This window comes from Carassius gibelio, chromosome B3 (assembly GCF_023724105.1).
Source record: "Carassius gibelio isolate Cgi1373 ecotype wild population from Czech Republic chromosome B3, carGib1.2-hapl.c, whole genome shotgun sequence".
NCBI classification, from domain to species: Eukaryota; Metazoa; Chordata; class Actinopteri; order Cypriniformes; family Cyprinidae; genus Carassius; species Carassius gibelio.
The window spans coordinates 52433140-52454604 of NC_068398.1; the positions used below are offsets into that span (position 1 = coordinate 52433140).

At 35.2% G+C, this 21465-nt stretch overlaps 1 protein-coding gene across 7 annotated transcripts; it reads right to left on the reverse strand.

Moving 5' to 3' along the window:
- Positions 1–1898: 1898 nt before the first annotated feature.
- Positions 1899–16100, reverse strand: LOC127951930 (uncharacterized). 7 transcript variants are annotated; one of them, XM_052550072.1, is made up of 14 exons: positions 11096–11247; positions 10665–10893; positions 8354–8519; positions 7883–8246; positions 7673–7780; positions 7336–7461; positions 7038–7172; positions 5864–5998; positions 5604–5672; positions 5422–5516; positions 4415–4541; positions 4098–4215; positions 2516–2592; positions 1899–2428 (listed from the first exon to the last, which is right to left on the reverse strand). In XM_052550072.1, exons 4-14 carry the CDS (start codon positions 8027–8029, stop codon positions 2318–2320), a joined length of 1248 nt encoding a protein of 415 aa, XP_052406032.1. In that variant the 5' UTR covers positions 8030–8246; positions 8354–8519; positions 10665–10893; positions 11096–11247; the 3' UTR covers positions 1899–2317. The 7 variants fall into 7 exon arrangements, 3 of the variants coding, with proteins under 3 accessions (XP_052406032.1, XP_052406033.1, XP_052406034.1); XM_052550073.1 differs by having other exon boundaries at positions 11099–11238; XM_052550074.1 differs by lacking the exon at positions 11096–11247 and having other exon boundaries at positions 10665–11025.
- Between the last annotated feature and the right edge of the window lie 5365 nt (positions 16101–21465).

The window sequence follows — 21465 nt, forward strand, 5'->3', positions numbered from 1 at the left end:
GTCTGATGTGGAATTACAAAATAAGAGCCTCCCAAATCTCATAAACAAGCTCCTTCATCTCTACTTTCAAAATGATACATTTAAAAAAGTTATGGATTGCACAGGACACTTTCACCTCAGATTGAGAGTACACCTTGCCACAATGTCAGCTGCATCGTTTCAGGACAGTCTGATGTGTAATTACAAAATAAGAGCCTCCCAAATCTCATAAATGGGATGATGCATCTCTATTTTCAAAAATCTATAAAAATCTAAGTTATAGATTGCACAGGCCACTTTCACCTCAGATTGAGAGTACACCTTGCCAAAATGTCAGCTGCATCGTTTCAGGACAGTCTGATGTGTAATTACAAAATAAAAGCCTCCCAAATCTCATAAAAAAGCTGCTGCATCTCTACTTTCAAAAATCTATAAAAACAAAAGTTATAGATTGCACAGGCCACTTTCACCTCAGATTGAGAGTACACCTTGCCACAATGTCAGCTGCATCGTTTCAGGATAGTCTGATGTGTAATTACAAAATAAAAGCCTCCCAAATCTCAAAAATAAGCTGCTGCATCTCTACTTTCGAAATTATATATTGAAAAAAAATATTGATTGCACAGGCCACTTTCACCTCAGATTTAGAGTACACCTAGCCAAAATGTCAGCTGCATCGTTTCAGGACAGTCTGATTTGTAATTACAAAATAAAAGCCTCCCAAATCTCATAAAAATGCTGCTGCATCTCTACTTTCAAAAATATATAAAAATAAAAGTTATAGATTGCACAGGCCACCTTCACCTCAGATTGAGAGTACACCTTGCCACAATGTCAGCTGCATCGTTTCAGGACAGTCTGATGTGTAATTACAAAATAAAAGCATCCCACATCTAAAAAAAAAAAAAAACTGCTGCATCTCTACTTTGAAAAATGTAAATTTAAAAAAGTTATAGATGGCACAGGCCACTTTCACCTCAGATTGAGAGTACACCTTGTCACAATGTCAGCTGCATCGTTTCAGGAAGGTCTGATGTGGAATTAAAAAATAAGAGCCTCCCAAATCTTATAAACAAGCTCCTTCATCTCTACTTTCAAAATGATACATTTAAAAAAGTTATGGATTGCACAGGACACTTTCACCTCAGATTGAGAGTACACCTTGCCATAATGTCAGCTGCATCGTTTCAGGACAGTCTGATGTGTAATTACAAAATAAGAGCCCCCCAAATATAATAAATGAGATGCTACATCTCTATATAAAAAAATCTATAAAAATTAAAGTTATACAATGCACAGGCCACTTTCACCTCAAATTGAGAGTACACCTTGCCACAATGTCAGCTGCATTGTTTCAGGACGGTCTGATGTGGAATTACAAAATAAGAGCCTCCCAAATCTAATAAATAGGATGCTGCATCTCTATTTTCAAAAATCTATAAAAATCTAAGTTATAGATTGCACAGGCCACTTTCACCTCAGATTGAGAGTACACCTTGCCACGATGTCAGATGCATCGTTTCAGGACAGTCTGATGTGGAATTACAAAATAAGAGCCTCCCAAATCTCATAAATGGGATGCTGCATCTCTATTTTCAAAAATCTATAAAAATCTAAGTTATAGATTGCACAGGCCACTTTCACCTCAGATTTAGAGTACACCTAGCCAAAATGTCACCTGCATCGTGTCAGGACAGTCTGATGTGTAATTACAAAATAAAGGCCTCCCACATCTAAAAAAAAAAACTGTTGCATCTCTACTTTCAAAAATGTATATTAAAAAAAGTTATAGATTGCACAGGCCATTTTCACCTCTGATTGAGAGTACACCTTGCCACAATGTCAGATGCATCGTTTCAGGACAGTCTGATGTGAGATTACAACATAAGAGCCTCCCAAATCTCATAAATAGGATGCTGCATCTCTATATAAAAAAATCTATAAAAATTGAAGTTATTCATTGCACAGACCACTTTCACCTCAGACTGAGAGTACACCTTACCACAATGTCAGCTTTGAGCATCTCTACTTTCAAAAAGCTATAAAAATAAAAGTTCTAGGGTCCACATACCATTTTCAACTCAGATTAAGAGTACAACATCAACTACAAAAAGACATAGTGTTCTGATGTTGAATTTCACACATAAAAATGTTTAATTGTATAATAATTTAAGACCTTTCTTTCACATTTTTCACAAAACAGTGTTTATACTCAATTTAATCAAAACAATTTACCATTTACAACTATTAATAACAATTTAAAAGAACAACTGCACACTTCAAAAAAAAAAAAAAAAAAAAAAAGGAAAAAGAAAAAAGTTTGTTTTATTAAAACACTTTAAGAGCACAATATGCAGCTCCATCTGTTAGCTCTGGCCTGTTCCAGGTCTTCTTTGGCCATACCCAGGCACTTTTCATGGTACCACCTTTCACATGAGTCACATTGGATCTAGAAATGTATTAGTTGGAAATATCAGGGAACTGCTACAGTTTAATATTGCTATTGCTTTTCACTTTATCTAGTGGTTAAACTCACCCAATTTATGAAACGATGCACACATCCAGTAGGCTTTTTAAGGGAACACATGGAACAGTTTTCGGCTTCATCGAACACTGTAATTTTCATATAAACAAAAATTAGTAAAGCAAACAAATATTTTACTCTCGGTCCAGCCTTTAAATCAGGCTTCAAAACAGTAATTTACCTCCAGTGACAATAACAATGTGTGTTACTTGTTTTTTCAACATTGGTGATGGCATGTAGACAAACGTGGCATTTACATCCCCTTCAATTTGGTGAACATATGTTTATATGACATTGGAGATCAAATACTTTCATGTATTTAGGCCTCTGCATAGTCATCTGGCATCTGTAGTTGTTATTTTTCAGTTGTTAACCTAAATTTTTTGTTACCATGGATTACCCTTGATTGTAGAGAGACCTATCAGATGTAGGTAATGCAAGATTATAATATACCGTAACTGTAACTGAAAAGTGACATTCTTATTATAACCATATCTAACTGTCAAGCTGCTTAACAGACTTGGTATGCATGAGAGTTTCCATTTCCGGAGAGAAAGCCATTCAAATAGTGATGTTTACCATCTTTGGACTGGCACTGTATATTGTAAAGTACAAAATCACTTAAAAACTTTTGGTTATTATAAGCTAATAGTTAACAAAGTGCCATTAGTACATTAGTCAACTTCATACAAACACTGATTTAGTAAGTCAATGTCACTGGAATCAACACTGTTATTAACCATTTTATAATACGGTTCCATTGTTTAACTTACTACAATTGATAAGTTATGTAAAAGTACTGTTCATTCTTAGTCAATGCTGACTAAATTAGTTAAACCTATGTTTTCAACATTAACTAATTCATAGTTACATTCAGAAGTTATAAGCAACAATATGTATTTTTCATATCTCTTGACCACTAGGTAGGACAACACCAAAACACTGAAGGTAGTCTTAGGTCATACTTATTATAACACACACAAAGTCTCGATTTGCCAAACAGTTGCAGAGATATAGCCTCTCATCCTTTTTTAGATGTTTTCATAGAATTCGTACGTGTCTTATTCGATAATGGCTGGACAAATAAATTTGAATGCCAAAATTTTATGCCCGCATTTTCTGAAGATGATCTGAGCAAATTTTTGCTGAAAATCAGACAATCCAACAAGTAGGTTTTTCGAACAATAGAAATTTGCGAAAAAATAACCTTATGACTTTTGCAATTTTGGAAATCATTCGATTCAGCATGAGCCAATATTTCCTTCTGTGGCTTATGCTTTAAAAGTTCTTATAATAATGAGTAAAAATTTGGAGACTCCAAATTTGCTTTGGTTAATGTGTTGAGACTGTCCTCTATCATTGTACCAAATTTGACAACTTTCCTGCAAGTGGCTCTATGGGCTGCCATAGACTCGAATGGAAGAAATGGACAAAGAAGAATAAGAACTTTGGTGCTTGGCCCCTAATAATAATGCCAATGGATACAATGTGTGCCTATGCATTTCTACTAATAACTCTAATAACTTCAATTTATAAATTATTTGTTATACTATAATAATTTGTTATACAGCAGACAAGAACTTGTTTTACAAACCTGATTCTTTGAGTATCTGTAGAGCCATCATTTTTCGTTCATTGGCCATTTCCTTTCTGGAAGTTCCAAATTGTAAAATGGGAACATTTGGAAATGCTTTCATTATTTCCCTTGCCATCTAAAAAAATCAATGATATAAGACCATCATGTAATATGTCAGACTCCAGCATATGGCAGCTTTTTTTAACTAGAATTCCCCTAATCTTTTACTAGTCATTTTGTACAATCAAGTATGAATAAGACAATGGCACATAAATATTTACTTAATATAAAGAAGATAAGAGAGAGAGAGAGGTATTACAGTACATGTCACATACCAAGACAACAATGACGCCACAGCTACTGCCATCCTGCTGGACTGGATGTGTCATAACTCCTCCTTTCCACTGTATATTCTGCCACTCTGTTTTTCTTTGTTGCGTATTCCTCATTTGTATGTACTCACTAGGTGTGATTTATAATTAAAATATGTGTTAATTAGGAACAAAGTACATAAAATTTGAAATCAAATTACTAGTCTATTCCAAATGTTTAATATGCATATGTTTATAACTTAATTATTAAAGTGTTTTTTTTTTTATTCTTAGTTTCCAGAATGTAAATTATGTAAATAATTGTATTACTTTAAAGTCATACTAAGTCTAAACAATGTTTGCATCAATTGTGATTTGATTCATTTAACCTTTAGGCCTCCTGGTCAGTAATTACTTGTGATATGGGAAAAATAGCAATATGACATAATGACATCTTTTAAACACTTCAGTCTATGCATGCTTATTGGGTTCTTTGGTGTACCACTGTGGTGAATGCAAATCTATTAAAATGTATCTTAAGTATCCCCAGCAACTGAACATCTTCACAATAATCGATGTTTGTTTGTCGATGAGCTATCTATCCATATTTTTTTCACCTGCTGTGTGTATTTACTGTTCAGTTATTTATTCAATGATGATTTATATATATTATAAATATTATTTATATATTATTATAATACTAGCACAAAACTACTATTTGGAATTTTACAAATGCTAAATTGTATTTTGTTACCAAATACTTGTATTATTATTTACTTGTAATGTTTAATGAAAATAAAGTTGTATTTAAGCTGTATCTAAAGATAATGAGAAATGTCCCACCAATATCAATAACTTGTACACATTCTATGCCATGAAAGCAAAACCTTTTCATGTGTAATAACAGTAGACAAAGTCATTAAAACTTTGTTAGTGGGTAGGTAAATAAATATAGAAAATTCTGTGCAACTGCATTCACGTAGCCATAGAATGTGGCTTAAGGATGTGACAATGAGTTACATAAAGAATACCTGAGTTTTTGGGCAGCATGAATTGAGTCATCTTTCTCTGTGGGACTTTTTGATGGGTCTACCAGGTACACTGTGTGGTTGACCGCATTAATGAACTGAAAATGATAAGGTGAAACAACTGATACTAATACTGAGTAGATCCAGATTTGGTAATGACAAAATGAAGTTATTCACCTACTCACCAGAAACTTCCAATGGACATTGTCAATGTTCACAAAAGAAACAATTCCCTGGTAATTGTTCAAGTTAATCTACCAAAGAACACAAACATTATATCAGCTTTGCAATTATTAAGTACATTTGCCTTTTAAAAATATTATGACATTAACCATAATTCTGCATGTGGTTAGGGTTATAATACTTAAGATATATAGTATTGGTCTTTGGAAACACATACACACGAAATTGCATATCCATACTATAGTCAGTCCACCATAACTACCTTTGACAATTTTTCCCGGGAAAGCTGAGGTTTTTCCCCAAACAGAATCACACCTGCCATGTAGTGATTAAGAATGTAAATGGAATTCCCGATCTCTAGCTCACTGGCAGCAATATGAAACAGGGCTTCAATTATCTATGGAAAACAATTGCATATTTTTTTTAGAAAATTAGTGTTATACATAAAGAGTACAACATTTACAAACCATTGATCACATCATTGTTCTATCTAGAATAAATATTTGTCTTATTATTATTTACAATATACAAAATGCTATTGTCTATGTAACATTTGCAGCAATTTGTACTTTTATCTCAAAATGAGTAACTGTGTTTGAATTTAACCATTTCAATATTGCAATGTATACACACATAAACACATGCTATAAAGAACCACACAGTATTTATCCATATGTTACCCTGGACCATAAAAGCAGTCATAAGGCTAAATTGTTTAAAATATTTACACATCATCTGAAAGCTGAATAAATAAGCTTTCCATTAATTTATGGTTTATTAGAATTTGAAAATACTGAGAAAATCGGATTTAAATTTGTCCAAATGAAATCCTTAGTAATGCATATTACAAATAAAAAATTAAGTTTTGATACATTAACTTTTAAGTCTGTGATCTGCCATAATGCAAGACGACGCATGACATGCCTACTTGAGAACATGCTCAGAAGGACGTGCTTTGAACAGTTTGGACATGAATGAAGACGTAAAAAAAACTATATAAATACTTTTCAGGTTCTAGCATAGACTGATCGTTTTGTGCCTTTAAACATCAATGTATCGTTACAAGACACAGGGTTTAATTTGGTTTTGTTTATGTTTTTTGTGGCGAGTATGTAATCATTTAGTAGCTCGTTATTATTTGTCCTTGTTAATTTGTAGTTCTTAATGAGTCTAATTTCATTCTGTTATTTTTTGTCCCCTAATAGGCAGTCCTACATGGAATTTTACTTTCAGATTTGTTGTGTCCATATTTGTTAATCGTGGTAGATTAAGTGGTAATGTAGATCTACTCATTATTCCTGCACTACATTCTTTACAGTTATGTATGAAACATGGACCTTTATTATATAGTATATTTATGATTTTATATACAGGTTTATAGTTATGAAAAGTTACTTAAGCTTATTTTAAATATAAAAAATAAATGTATGCTGTACCTCGCCATTTAGCCACTGGTGTGGCCGAAGTGTACACAGTTCACTGTGATGAATGATAAATGATGTTACTTTGGTTTGTGTAGGGACCACAGAAACCACAACCTCAGTGTCTTTCCTTTTCCACAAAGTGGTGAGCTACAAATTTCAACCAAACATGAAAGACAGTTAAACAGAAAGGTGATGTGTTTCAATAAGATTCAATGAGACTGTTTTTATTCTTTAAAATATTAAAACAAACTAGAACATTTAAAAGGTAATACTATGAGTATGAACATCTGATAAAATAAAGCATTCTTACTTGATTCTGTGGGGTTGCTGTTGTCTTTGACTTGATATCAACAATGTTTTTATGGTCCCCCTCCAGGGATGACCTTGGCTGTGGGGGCGAGATTTGTTTTCCAATGGGACCCTCAGAAACTGAGGACTATCAACAGTTTAAAAACAGATCAGATTTTTAAGGAGCCTCATGAGAAAGTGCTTCTGTTTGTCTTTTAAATCAATTAGTTTTTGTTGTTTTTTTTGGAGTGGATGAAATTTCCATTGGTGCATAAGAATTAGGACTGTTATGTTATGTGAAGATTATGAATTTCATTTATTTCGGTAGAACGCATGAAAGCATTACATTGACACTATATCTTCTTTTTTGATGTCTTGAAAGGGAAAGGCTTGGGAATTGGTGAGACATATCTTCCCCGTTTTTTCTGTTGCTTTTCTTTCCATATTTCTTTTTCTACTCTGTAAGTCTACATAAAGTAAGGGATTTGTAGATATGGTTTACATATCAAAGCATAGAATGGAATGACACACTACATGTAATTCTCCTGTCCTTTCCAAAATATTCTAACCTTCTTTCGGAAAACTCTTTCGGAGTCCTCATACTCCTTTAGGAGTGCAGTGTGGCTAATCCGATACTGGGCTACAAAGTCATCAAGCCTGGTGAGCCGGCCAGAAGTAAAACGAATATGTTTCAAGTCCCACTGGCTCTTTTCCATTACTCCTTGAGTTTTGTTGTCCTTTGTAATGTTCTGAGAAAGGATACAAAGACAGGTGAAAACATAATTTATCTGTACGACAAAATAAGAGTTGTGTCACAATTTACTCAAATGTTACAAACTATGTAATTACTTGTCTTTCTAAGCTTTTTCAGGGCATTGTATCTCCTGGAGCACTGCTTATATTGTGGTCCTGTCCCATGTCGTCCAAGGTCACCTTTGTATTAAAAAAAAAACCAAACATTTTTTTTTCAAATTGTCAGAGAACACACCGTCTGATATTTCTGTCCAAAAAGGGAAATGTGACTTAGTTATATGACAAACCTAGCATTATCCCGGTCCATAATCCAGCAAATGGCAGAACATATTTCTTGAGGTGATCAATAAGCCCTTTGCATTGGTACACATTGACCTCTCCATGCTTGTCCAGTGGGGCATTAGAAATAATTGCATTGCAACGTTTTGCAAATCTGTTGCTTCCTGTAATATCCTAAAAAGAATGCAACAATGTGTTATTAGAGGTGTTTTACAGTTTTTCTCAGATATTTTGGAGCATTTTCAGATCAGAAATGAAATTTTCAAAACTACTTGTTCAACCTCCACATCATATATTATCTTGTGCACATCATCATAAAAGCAATCTCTCACTACTCTGAACAAATTTTGACCACTTTTGTACAACCATTTTACTGACTGTGCACAACTGTTTGCTGTTTTCTACATTATAAATAGTTTTTTGTAATGATGATCCAAAAATATTATACTGGTTCTCTGTTAAAATTACACTGCATGCACAAGTTTTTTTTTGTGTGTGTTTACCTCTGTTATTTTATCTTTTTCTCCACTGGTTTCGTGTCTTTTAATTTTCTATCACAATGACATTGTAATGCACTTTTATGGTCAGACCACAAGTACAGTACAGCAGAATTTTGAATCATGTCCATTGTCTTGTAATTAATATCGCACATGCAGTAATGTGTAAATTTGGGCTGTTGAAATGTATATATTCCATACATAAGAAACTCAGCCTTGTGCATTTCCTAACATGTGTACTCCATGGGAATCGAACCCATAACCTTTTGCGCTGCTAATGCAATGCTCTACCACTGAGCCACAGGAACACACACATAAGGAAACCGTGCTTTTACGGACTGACATTATGACTTAAATATTTTTGACATTTGTGAACAATGACAAAAGGGTTTTGTCATTTGTCATTATCATGTCAATGGTCTATTTCTTGACACAAATACTTACTTTTAAGAGATTAACTATGGATTTTTGGAGAGTAATACTTTTGCAAGTAATCCATTGTTGAATGCTGTTTGTACAAATTGTTTTGAGATATGCACGTACTGGTTTGCAATATTAATAATGATTTAAGAAATTCTCCAAACTAACTGATAATAACTGTAAATTGTATTACTTGTCACATTTGCAGCATTTCAAGAGAAGACAACAGTCTTTGTGGTTACCAGTATGTCCTCCTTAGTCCAATAACCAAAATAATAATTGAAGGAGAGGATTGAGTGGATGCCGCTGATCATATCCTTTCTTCAATATATATATATATATATATATATATATATATATATATATATATATATATATATATATATATATATATATATATATTATCTAATTAATATTGTGTAATTATTAATAAAGTGTTTGATCAGTATTTAACTTCCAAGATTGTTGTATGATTTAACTTAAGTAAAAAGCCATCTATATACGTATAGATAGATGCATTCTGCTTACACAGATATATATTTTCCCTTTTAGAAGTGTTTAGAAGTAACAGACAGGAGCATATGTGAGACAGGAGCATATGTGAGTGTATTCCTTCTCCTAGGGTCACAAGGTCAACTAAAAGGGTCAGGGGAGGCCCTTCCTCTACGTGCGCTGCGAGGGACGAAAAGAAATATAGAACTGTGAATCCTGTTCTATCCTCTATTTCTATTCCTCAAGATTAATGTCGGCCTATTATGTGTGTGTATCCAACCGTAGTGATAAGAGACTTGCCAGTACTAGAGAACCTTGAATTGTAGATATGGGCTTTGTGTGTATGTGTGTGTGTCAGCACCTATGTTCTGTACAGAAGAATAGTTTCTGCTGACATTGCTGACATCTGGACCTGAGATGAGGTGTCTTCTTCACCCGTGATGATGCCTGCTACAATTATTGGAGATATGCTGAAGATGTTTATGCCCATATGTGAAGATTGTCTAAGTTTATCTAGGTTTTGGAACCACTCAGATTCCTGCTGACCAGCGCTTTGACGCAACTAATGTCTTCTGTCTGGAGTATAACTGTGTTTGATTTTGTATTGTACGGGGCTGGCCTACGAACTCCGTCGAGAGTATTGAAGCTGACTTCTGCTGATGAAATTGAAAACTATTTTCTTCAAATAAAATTATTATTATTAATTGAACTCATCTCTGACTCCTGGTCTTCATTGCCAAATGTCTGGTCCTTGGGTTTTAACTGTAAATTCCCCAACATAATAAAATAATAAAAGTTCTCACTTTGACCTCTTTGACAGTTACCATGTCCTATAGATAGATAGATATATAGATAGATAGATAGATAGATAGATAGATCAGGAAGGTCAGATGATAGATCTAACATTTACCTTCAAGTCCTCTGCATCACCTCTAGACTTGGTAGTCTCATCCAATGGAGTCCCTTTTTTCTGCAGCCACGATTGCAGGTTCTTGAAGTGCTTCTCAACACTTGCACCACAGCATGGACTGGAGAAGACAACTGTAGCACTTTGAACCATGTCATCCAGTTCTTTTAAAGTGCTTGCAGTTGTGAGGGCACCAAAGACATGCATTGCCAGGTGGTAGTGGTTTGTTGCACTGAGGAAAGTAATATCATAATTGAATTTGAATTTTTAAAAACTAACATGACAGCATTTATGGATATTACGTTACTTGTGTGAACTAAAACCCCATTATGCTCTGCATTTAAGACTTGCTGCTGTATTAGAAATGTACTTAATGCAGACAAATTTCATAATATATTTTTTAGGATTTTGTAGTAATAATACATTCTGCTTACTACTTTCTGCACATTTCCTTTGCATTCTTCATCACATGGCTGAGGCATCTATGCAGAATTGGCACATCAAAGTCTTCCGGTTTCCCTTTTCCACTTGCAATGTTGTAATAGTGGTTTATTGTGTCAGGTTTTTTTTGGCAAATGCCATGCATATAGCCTGCATTAACACAATTGACCCATCACAAATGACCATGACAGGTGACCGCATGCCCTTCCTTCCAAACCACCTTGCCACGTCGGTTAGAAATGCCTCAAGAAAATACAAAACTGAGGCTGTGGTGTGGTCGCAAGTAAGGTACGTGGCAACAGGAAATGGAGATGAGGTTTTGTGTGGATTTCTGACCACCAACTCATATACATAGAATGGAGGTGATCCTGTCTCTCTCCTCATTATGCTTCCAGTCGCATCTAGATAAATAATGTCCTCCTGGCATCGTTCCTGATAAATGTGTATACTCCTTTTTGACCACAGCAGGACCCCTTTTGGGTGTAGCATCACTTTCTGGAGTACCTCATCTGGACTCTTTGTTCTCTTTTGTAGCATTATTTGAAGGCTGATTATTTCATTGCTGTGTTGGCGGCTTGACTTACGGGCTTCCCATGAAATGTTTTTCAAGACATTGCGACTCGGAGCAACATCTCTACAGCCGGACTCCATTACATCCTCAGGTATTTTGGCTATGTTCTCTAGAAACATTGCTCGTGGGAGCTGTTTTTGTAATTCCTTCCCTAATGTTTTTCTGTCATTTGCTCTTACAGGTCTTCTTTTAAGTTCAGTGCGATTATGTATGCACTGTTCACCCTGAAATTCAACTGTTGCTTTAAGGTCCTTGTCACTATCCACAGTCACTGTAACAGTGACTGGACAATCTTCAAATCGGCAGTAGGCAAGACATGAAAATTCTGGGCTGGTTTGTTTCAAACCCAATCCTTTCAGTCTGTGTCTTTTAAAAGCAAATGAACAGTATGGGTGTATTGTCCTCAGCCCTTTGGAAATTACTGTGGTCCATTGAAGTCCTGCAAAGCCTGTTTTTTTCCTCTTCTTTATCAGGTTATCCCACTCACTCTTGTCAATGAAAAAGAAGGAGGGGTTCTTAGGCACACAGATTTTGACAAACCCGTCTTCATCTGATTCACTAATCATGAAGCCCTAATGGAAAAAGTACAATGTTAATGGTTTGCCATGAAGAAAAAATAGTTTTTTAAAAACGATCATCTACACTAAACTACTTATGTGTTACGTGTCAAAGTTTAATCTGTACTAGAAAAACGTAATTATTTGTCTGTTGCTTAAGATGGTGCTGCTTATTTGGGTGACACATTTGGACTGTTCACTTGTCCATGTGCATTTTTCTAACATGGATGCGCAAAATTTCAATAACTATTTCTTCTTTATTAATTTATCAATTTATGGTTCCACAATATTCCAAACCAAACTATGTAGTTTAATTCTAAAACAGTTTTTGTGTTATTAATATTGTCAAACCTGACTACGTAGAAATGCAAACATCAAAAATGTAAAGTGACATTACAAAAATAAACAAATTACTTATAGTTATAAAATAACATTATTATTTTAATTCATAATTTAAAAAAATTAAACAGTGGATGGGGGGGACTTTATTTTTCTAAAGCATTATATTGGTCCATTTCAGCTGTGACAAAGTTACTTCAACAACTGCTTTACATTTTAATGTCTTTTAAAGGTGAAGCAATAAAGGGAATATGTGTTTGTTTGGGTTGATTTTAAATATAATAATAGTGTTCATCAACGTTTTAACATTTATGCATTTAGCAGACACTTTTATCCAAGGCTACTTACAATGCATTCAGGCTTTACTTTTTTTTTTACTTCGTTTTTAACAACATGTATGTACAGTACAGACCAAAAGTTTGGACACACCTTCTCATTCTAAGAGTTTTCTTTATTTTCATGAATATGAAAATTGTAGAGTCACACTGAAGGCATCAAGGGCTATTTGATCAAGAAGGAGAGTGATGGGGTGCTGCGCCAGATGACCTGGCCTCCACAGTCACCGGACCTGAACCCAATCCAGATGGTTTAGGGGTGAGCTGGACCGCAGACAGAAGGCAAAAGGGCCAACAAGTGCTAAGCATCTCTCGGGGAACTCCTTCAAGACTGTTGGAAGACAATTTCAGGTGACTACCTCTTGAAGCTCATCAAGAGAAAGCCAAGAGTGAGCAAAGCAGTAATCAAAGCAAAAGGTGGCTACTTTGAAGAACCTACAATATGACATATTTTCAGTTGTTTCACACTTTTTTGTTATGTATATAATTCCATATATAATTCCACATGTGTTAATTCATAGTTTTGATGCCTTCAGTGTGAATCTACAATTTTCACAGTTGTGAAAATACAGAAAACTCTTTGAATGAGAAAGTGTGTCCAAACTTTTGGTCTGTACTGTATGTTGGGAATTTAACCTATGACATTTTGCGCTGCTAACAAAATGCTCTACCACTGAGCCGCAGGAACCAAAATTTGAAAAAATATGACTTTGAGAAATCACAGACTGAACCTTTATTATCATGTGAAACCATAACAATTATAACCCTGAAGTGGACTATTGTCTTTCTAAAGGATACTGTGAAAAACTCTCCTGAATGTCAAAGGTATTTGGATCAGAAACTTTTCAATTACCAGACAGGCCTAGTGGCCTCAAATACCCTGAACTGTTTTAAATGAATCACAAACAGTGATAACTTACTTGGACTGGAGACTCACATCTTTCCTCTCCAGCAGCACTTCCACTTTCCTCGGATGGCACTGTATATGGGGACGAATCTGGCTGCTGCTTTTACAGAAAGACAGAAAATACTGTTATTACAACGTAAGAAGTCTTACATGAAAAAGATGTCGGTACCAAAAAGGTTGACTAACTGGTTCAGAAGACTTGCGTCTTTCATCTCCAGCAGCACTTCCACTGTCCTCGGATGGCACTGTATATGGGGACGAATCTGGCTGGTGCTTTTACAGAAAGACAGAAAATACTGTTATTACAACGTAAGAGGTCTTACATGAAAAAGATGTCGGTACCAAAAAGGTTGACTAACTGGTTCAGAAGACTTGCGTCTTTCATCTCCAGCGGCACTTCCACTGTCCTCGGATGGCACTGTATATGGGGACGAATCTGGCTGGTGCTTTTACAGAACGACAGAAAATACTGTTATTACAACGTAAGAGGTCTTACATGAAAAAGATGTCGGTATTAAAAAGGTTGACTAACTGGTTCAGAAGACTTGCGTCTTTCATCTCCAGCGGCACTTCCACTGTCCTCGGATGGCACTGTATATGGGGACGAATCTGGCTGCTGCTTTTACAGAAAGATAGAAAAAGTTGGCTTTACAAGGTAGGAATTTGTAGATGAAACAGATGTCAGAACCAAAAAGGTTGACTAACTGGTTCAGACATGTCAACCTGTGACTTTGTCTATGAATCGGAAAATTCTATAATTTCACTAGTAAATATATAAAATTGCATTTAACTGATAAATTTTTAAACCTTAAAAGATTGTGTAAAAAACACTACATATCAACAAGAGAACAACAAAAGAAATGTATATGTACATACATATTTATACATAAAAGTGTGTGTGTGTAATCATATTTTAACTGTAATTTTAATAACCATTTGTGTCAGGAGTCTGGTTTTGAAAACCTTTTAGTGAAACAAAGAAGTGCTCACCTTACGAAATGCTCTAAGAAGTCTATAGCGATTGTTTTTGGTGTTAGGAATGGTATGTGCACTGCACACCTGTCCCCAAAAGCCGTCTTTTCGTGTCACATTATCATCAAATTTGATGACATTTTTTGTCAGGAATTCAACTGACTGCACAATTTCCTCAATTGATACAAGTTTGGTTTTGTTCTATAGAGGAAAAAAAGTCCATTAATACAGTTAAAAACATAGTTGTTGGACATAGTTATTGAACTGCATTTTTATGGATGGATAGTAAAATAAAAAAAAAACTAAAATTACTCACCCCAAACACCCTGAATGAGCGCACTCTGGGAGAAAATCCAAAGTGTCAGTATGATGAAAACTTGCGATTAAAATATGTTTCTGCTTTAGGCCTATACAGTGCTCAAAACATAACCATGACATCAGTTTTCAAAGTTATCATCACCGTGATAATTTTTACATGATAGTGTCAACGAGCATCATCAGTTTCTGCAATTGATTGATCTTACGAGTGTCCTAGTAAAACGTCTTTAATTTAAAATAAAGTATTACGTTAACTCAGACATCACAGTAAAATGGTATATAAATAAATGACTGAATATTGCTACTCAATTGGTTGATCATTAATTTTGCTAATGGTGGATAGCAAACACCGTCACTGTCGATTCCAGTAATTTTCCTTAAATGTCCAACGAAAATATAGCAATTTAGCAGAGGAACTCTATTATGTAATAAAAGTTGCAGTCACCCTTCGTCTTTGTTCGACATCCTTCCAGTCCTCGTGCAATCCTACGATTTTTATGTGTTTACTCTGATGCAGCAATATTGTTGCGAAATGTCAATCGTACTGTAGTGGGCGTTGATGCCCTCAAGATGGATGGCTGTTTAGGTCTCACAAGTGCCTGACAGGAACTTATTAACGTTACGATTTTGCGCTCTTTGAAATGTGGCATTATAAAGTACTATCTGACATTTTTCTTATTCTCATATTCATAGTTTGGGACAACTTGTTTACATTTTGTGATATTTTTAAAGTTGTGTACATTTTGGGACTTTTTTTTTTTTTTAAACAAAAGAGGACCAATCAGGATCATCTTTCTTTGTCATGTCGCTGAACTGCGGCGCGATGAGGAGAGCGCTGAAAAACTGTAAATCAGTGTAGAGAAATAAAGTGAAAGAAAGTGAAGTGACATACAGCCAAGTATGGTGACCCATACTTAGAAGTTATTTTCAGTTAGAACAATTTAATTGATTTGGTCTCAATAACAATAATAAATGTTTGCATGTTATTTTAGCCATACTGATGTCCGGAGAGATTTTTTTAAATATAAAATAAATGTCATGAATACATTAAATATACATTTTAATTTTAATTTTATTAAATTAAATGTATGCATTTAGAAGATACTTTTATCCAAAGCAACTTACATTGGATTCAAGCTAACAATTTTATTTTTCACCCAACATGTGTTCCTTGGGAATCAAACCCACAGCCTTGCAGTGCTTATGCAAAGCTCTACCACTTGAGCCACAAAAGTAAACAGTTTGCGTTTACACAGATGACACTCTGCAAAAACTTTGAAGATCAGTATCTCAATACTGCTCACAATACAGAAAAAAAACCTTAGGTTATATCTGCATTCTGAGCAGTTTTGATATACTGAATTTAAACGTTTTTGCATTCCATATAGCAAAAATGAGGTATATATATTTTTGAGCACTCCAGCGTGATTATAAACATGAAATTATCCAGCCATGGCTACCTGTTTCACAAAAATATAAAGAGGAGGGAAAACAAAGTTTAAAAATCCATCAACCATCCATCTCAATGAGAAAAACCAAAGAATATATTTCTGATGAATGAAAATTATCTTTTGCTGATAATTGAGATTCACAAATTGGTGAAGTTGACCATTTTCACCATCAGGGCAGTAATTAAGAATTTTCAATCAACATAAAATGTTACAAATCTGCCAGGAAGAGGACGTATGTCTATATCGTCCTAATGCATGGTGAGAAGGAGAGTTGAGTGGCTAAAAACTCTCCAAGGATCACAGCTGGAGAATTGTAGAAAATAGTTAGTCTCAGAAAACCTTAAAAAAAAAATTGTCAAACAAAATCTACATCAACACATGTTGTTTAGGAGGGTTACAAGAAAAATTATTCTAGCTCATCCAAAAACAAACTAAAGCATATTCAGATATCACACATCACTGGAACCTCAAATGGGACTGGCTTCTATGGTCAGATGAAACAAAAAATTAGCTTTTTAGCAGCAAACACTCAAAAACACAAACCTCACAAATAACACAGAAATGGGTAATAAAAGGGGGCCTGTATATATGTGTGTGTCTGTGTGTATGTAGACAATGTCTTCAAATATTTTTTGTCTTGTAAAAAAAAAAGTGCTTGTGTGTGTGTGTGTTTGGATACAGTGGAAGTGTGAGGTTTCTGATTGCAGAGACACAACGTTGTGAATTTTGGTAGGCACTTATTTAAAAATTCCACATTAGACAGTCCTGAAACGATGTGGAACTATGGCAATGTGTACTTTCAATCTGAGGTGGAATGGGTTTGTGCAATCTATAGCTTCTATTTTTATATATTTTTTATTGTTGAGATGTAGCAATTTATTTATGAGATTTGGGAGGCTCTTATTTTGTAATTTCACATCAGACAGTCCTGAAACGATGCAGCTGACATTGTGGCAAGGTGTACTCTCAATCTGAGGTGAAAGTGGTCTGTGCAATCTATAACTTTTGTTTTTATAGATTTTTGAAAGTAGAGATGCAGCAGCTTTTTTATGAGATTTGGGAGGCTTTTTATTTTGTAATTACAAATCAGACTGTCCTGAAATGATGCAGCTGACATTGCGGCAAGGTGTACTCTCAATCTGAGGTGAAAGTGGCCTGTGCAATCTATAACTTTTGTTTTTATAGATTTTTGAAAGTAGAGATGCAGCAGCTTTTTTATGAGATTTGGGAGGCTCTTTATTTTGTAATTACACATCAGACTGTCCTGAAACGATGCAGCTGACATTGCGGCAAGGTGTACTCTCAATCTGAGGTGAAAGTGGTCTGTGCAATCTATAACTTTTATTTTTATATATTTTTGAAAGTAGAGATGCAGCAGCTTTTTTATGAGATTTGGGAGGCTTTTATTTTGTAAATACACATCAGCCTGTCCTGAAACGATGCAGCTGACATTTTGGCTAGGTGTACTCTAAATCTGAGGTGAAAGTGGCCTGTGCAATCAATATTTTTTTTCAATATATAATTTCGAAAGTAGAGATGCAGCAGCTTATTTTTGAGATTTGGGAGGCTTTTATTTTGTAATTACACATCAGACTGTCCTGAAACGATGCAGCTGACATTGCGGCAAGGTGTACTCTCAATCTGAGGTGAAAGTGGCCTGTGCAATCTATAACTTTTATTTTTATATATTTTTGAAAGTAGAGATGCAGCAGCTTTTTTATGAGATTTGGGAGGCTTTTATTTTGTAATTACACATCAGACTGTCCTGAAACGATGCAGCTGACATTTTGGCTAGGTGTACTCTAAATCTGAGGTGAAAGTGGCCTGTGCAATCAATATTTTTTTTCAATATATAATTTCGAAAGTAGAGATGCAGCAGCTTATTTTTGAGATTTGGGAGGCTTTTATTTTGTAATTACACATCAGACTGTCCTGAAACGATGCAGCTGACATTTTGGCTAGGTGTACTCTAAATCTGAGGTGAAAGTGGCCTGTGCAATCTATAACTTAGATTTTTGAAAATAGAGATGCAGCATCCCATTTATGAGATTTGGGAGGCTCTTATTTTGTAATTCCACATCAGACTGTCCTGAAACGATGCAGCTGACATTGCGGCAAGGTGTACTCTCAATCTGAGGTGAAAGTGGCCTGTGCAATCTATAACTTAGATTTTTATAGATTTTTGAAAATAGAGATGCAGCATCCTATTTATTAGATTTGGGAGGCTCTTATTTTGTAATTCCACATCAGACCGTCCTGAAACAATGCAGCTGACATTGTGGCAAGGTGTACTCTCAATTTGAGGTGAAAGTGGCCTGTGCATTGTATAACTTTAATTTTTATAGATTTGTTTATATAGAGATGTAGCATCTCATTTATTATATTTGGGGGGCTCTTATTTTGTAATTACACATCAGACTGTCCTGAAACGATGCAGCTGACATTGTGGCAAGGTGTACTCTCAATCTGAGGTGAAAGTGTCCTGTGCAATCCATAACTTTTTTAAATGTATCATTTTGAAAGTAGAGATGAAGGAGCTTGTTTATGAGATTTGGGAGGCTCTTATTTTGTAATTCCACATCAGACCTTCCTGAAACGATGCAGCTGACATTGTGACAAGGTGTACTCTCAATCTGAGGTGAAAGTGGCCTGTGCCATCTATAACTTTTTTAAATTTACATTTTTCAAAGTAGAGATGCAGCAGTTTTTTTTTTAGATGTGGGATGCTTTTATTTTGTAATTACACATCAGACTGTCCTGAAACGATGCAGCTGACATTGTGGCAAGGTGTACTCTCAATCTGAGGTGAAGGTGGCCTGTGCAATCTATAACTTATTTTTATATATTTTTGAAAGTAGAGATGCAGCAGCTTTTTTATGAGATTTGGGAGGCTTTTATTTTGTAATTACACATCAGACTGTCCTGAAACGATGCAGCTGACATTTTGGCTAGGTGTACTCTAAATCTGAGGTGAAAGTGGCCTGTGCAATCAATATTTTTTTCAATATATAATTTCGAAAGTAGAGATGCAGCAGCTTATTTTTGAGATTTGGGAGGCTTTTATTTTGTAATTACACATCAGACTGTCCTGAAACGATGCAGCTGACATTGTGGCAAGGTGTACTCTCAATCTGAGGTGAAAGTGGCCTGTGCAATCTATAACTTTTGTTTTTATAGATTTTTGAAAGTAGAGATGCAGCAGCTTTTTTATGAGACTTGGGAGGCTTTTATTTTGTAATTACACATCAGACTGTCCTGAAACGATGCAGCTGACATTGCGGCAAGGTGTACTCTCAATCTGAGGTGAAAGTGGCCTGTGCAATCTATAACTTTTGTTTTTATAGACTTTTGAAAGTAGAGATGCAGCAGCTTTTTTATGAGATTTGGGAGGCTTTTATTTTGTAATTACACATCAGACTGTCCTGAAACGATGCAGCTGACATTGCGGCAAGGTGTACTCTCAATCTGAGGTGAAAGTGGCCTGTGCAATCTATAACTTTTGTTTTTATAGACTTTTGAAAGTAGAGATGCAGCAGCTTTTTTATGAGATTTGGGAGGCTTTTATTTTGTAATTACACATCAGACTGTCCTGAAAAGATGCAGCTGACATTTTGGCAAGGTGTACTCTCAATCTGAGGTGAAAGTGGCCTGTGCAATCTATAACTTAGATTTTTATAGATTTTTGAAAATAGAGATGCAGCATCCCATTTATGAGATTTGGGAGGCTCTTATTTTGTAATTCCACATCAGAATTTCCTGAAACGATGCATCTGACATCGTGGCAAGGTGTACTCTCAATCTGAGGTGAAAGTGGCCTGTGCAATCTATAACTTAGATTTTTATAGATTTTTGAAAATAGAGATGCAGCATCCTATTTATTAGATTTGGGAGGCTCTTATTTTGTAATTCCACATCAGACCGTCCTGAAACAATGCAGCTGACATTGTGGCAAGGTGTACTCTCAATTTGAGGTAAAAGTGGCCTGTGCATTGTATAACTTTAATTTTTATAGATTTTTTTATATAGAGATGTAGCATCTCATTTATTATATTTGGGGGGCTCTTATTTTGTAATTCCACATCAGACCTTCCTGAAACGATGCAGCTGACATTGTGGCAAGGTGTACTCTCAATCTGAGGTGAAAGTGGCCTGTGCAATCTATAACTTTTGTTTTTATAGATTTTTGAAAGTAGAGATGCAGCAGCTTTTTTATGAGATTTGGGAGGCTTTTATTTTGTAATTACACATCAGACTGTCCTGAAACGATGCAGCTGACATTTTGGCAAGGTGTACTCTCAATCTGAGGTGAAAGTGGCCTGTGCAATCTATAACTTAGATTTTTATAGATTTTTGAAAATAGATGCAGCATCCCATTTATGAGATTTGGGAGGCTCTTATTTTGTAATTCCACATCAGAATTTCCTGAAACGATGCATCTGACATCGTGGCAAGGTGTACTCTCAATCTGAGGTGAAAGTGGCCTGTGCAATCTATAACTTAGATTTTTATAGATTTTTGAAAATAGAGATGCAGCATCCTATTTATTAGATTTGGGAGGCTCTTATTTTGTAATTCCACATCAGACCGTCCTGAAACAATGCAGCTGACATTGTGGCAAGGTGTACTCTCAATTTGAGGTGAAAGTGGCCTGTGCATTGTATAACTTTAATTTTTATAGATTTTTTTATATAGAGATGTAGCATCTCATTTATTAGATTTGGGGGGCTCTTATTTTGTAATTACACATCAGACTGTCCCGAAACGATGCAGCTGACATTGTGGCAAGGTGTACTCTCAATCTGAGGTGAAAGTGTCCTGTGCAATCCATAACTTTTTTAAATGTATCATTTTGAAAGTAGAGATGAAGGAGCTTGTTTATGAGATTTGGGAGGCTCTTATTTTGTAATTCCACA

Coding starts and splice junctions, on each gene's coding strand:
- LOC127951930 (XM_052550072.1), bottom strand. CDS start 8,029: ATGGAAAAGAGCCAGTGGGACTTGAAACATATTCGTTTTACTTCTGGC. Junction 5,999..7,037: donor ACCAGTGGCTAAATGGCGAG/GTACAGCATACA, acceptor TGTTTTCCATAG/ATAATTGAAGCCCTGTTTCA. Junction 5,517..5,603: donor ATGTCCATTGGAAGTTTCTG/GTGAGTAGGTGA, acceptor TATCATTTTCAG/TTCATTAATGCGGTCAACCA.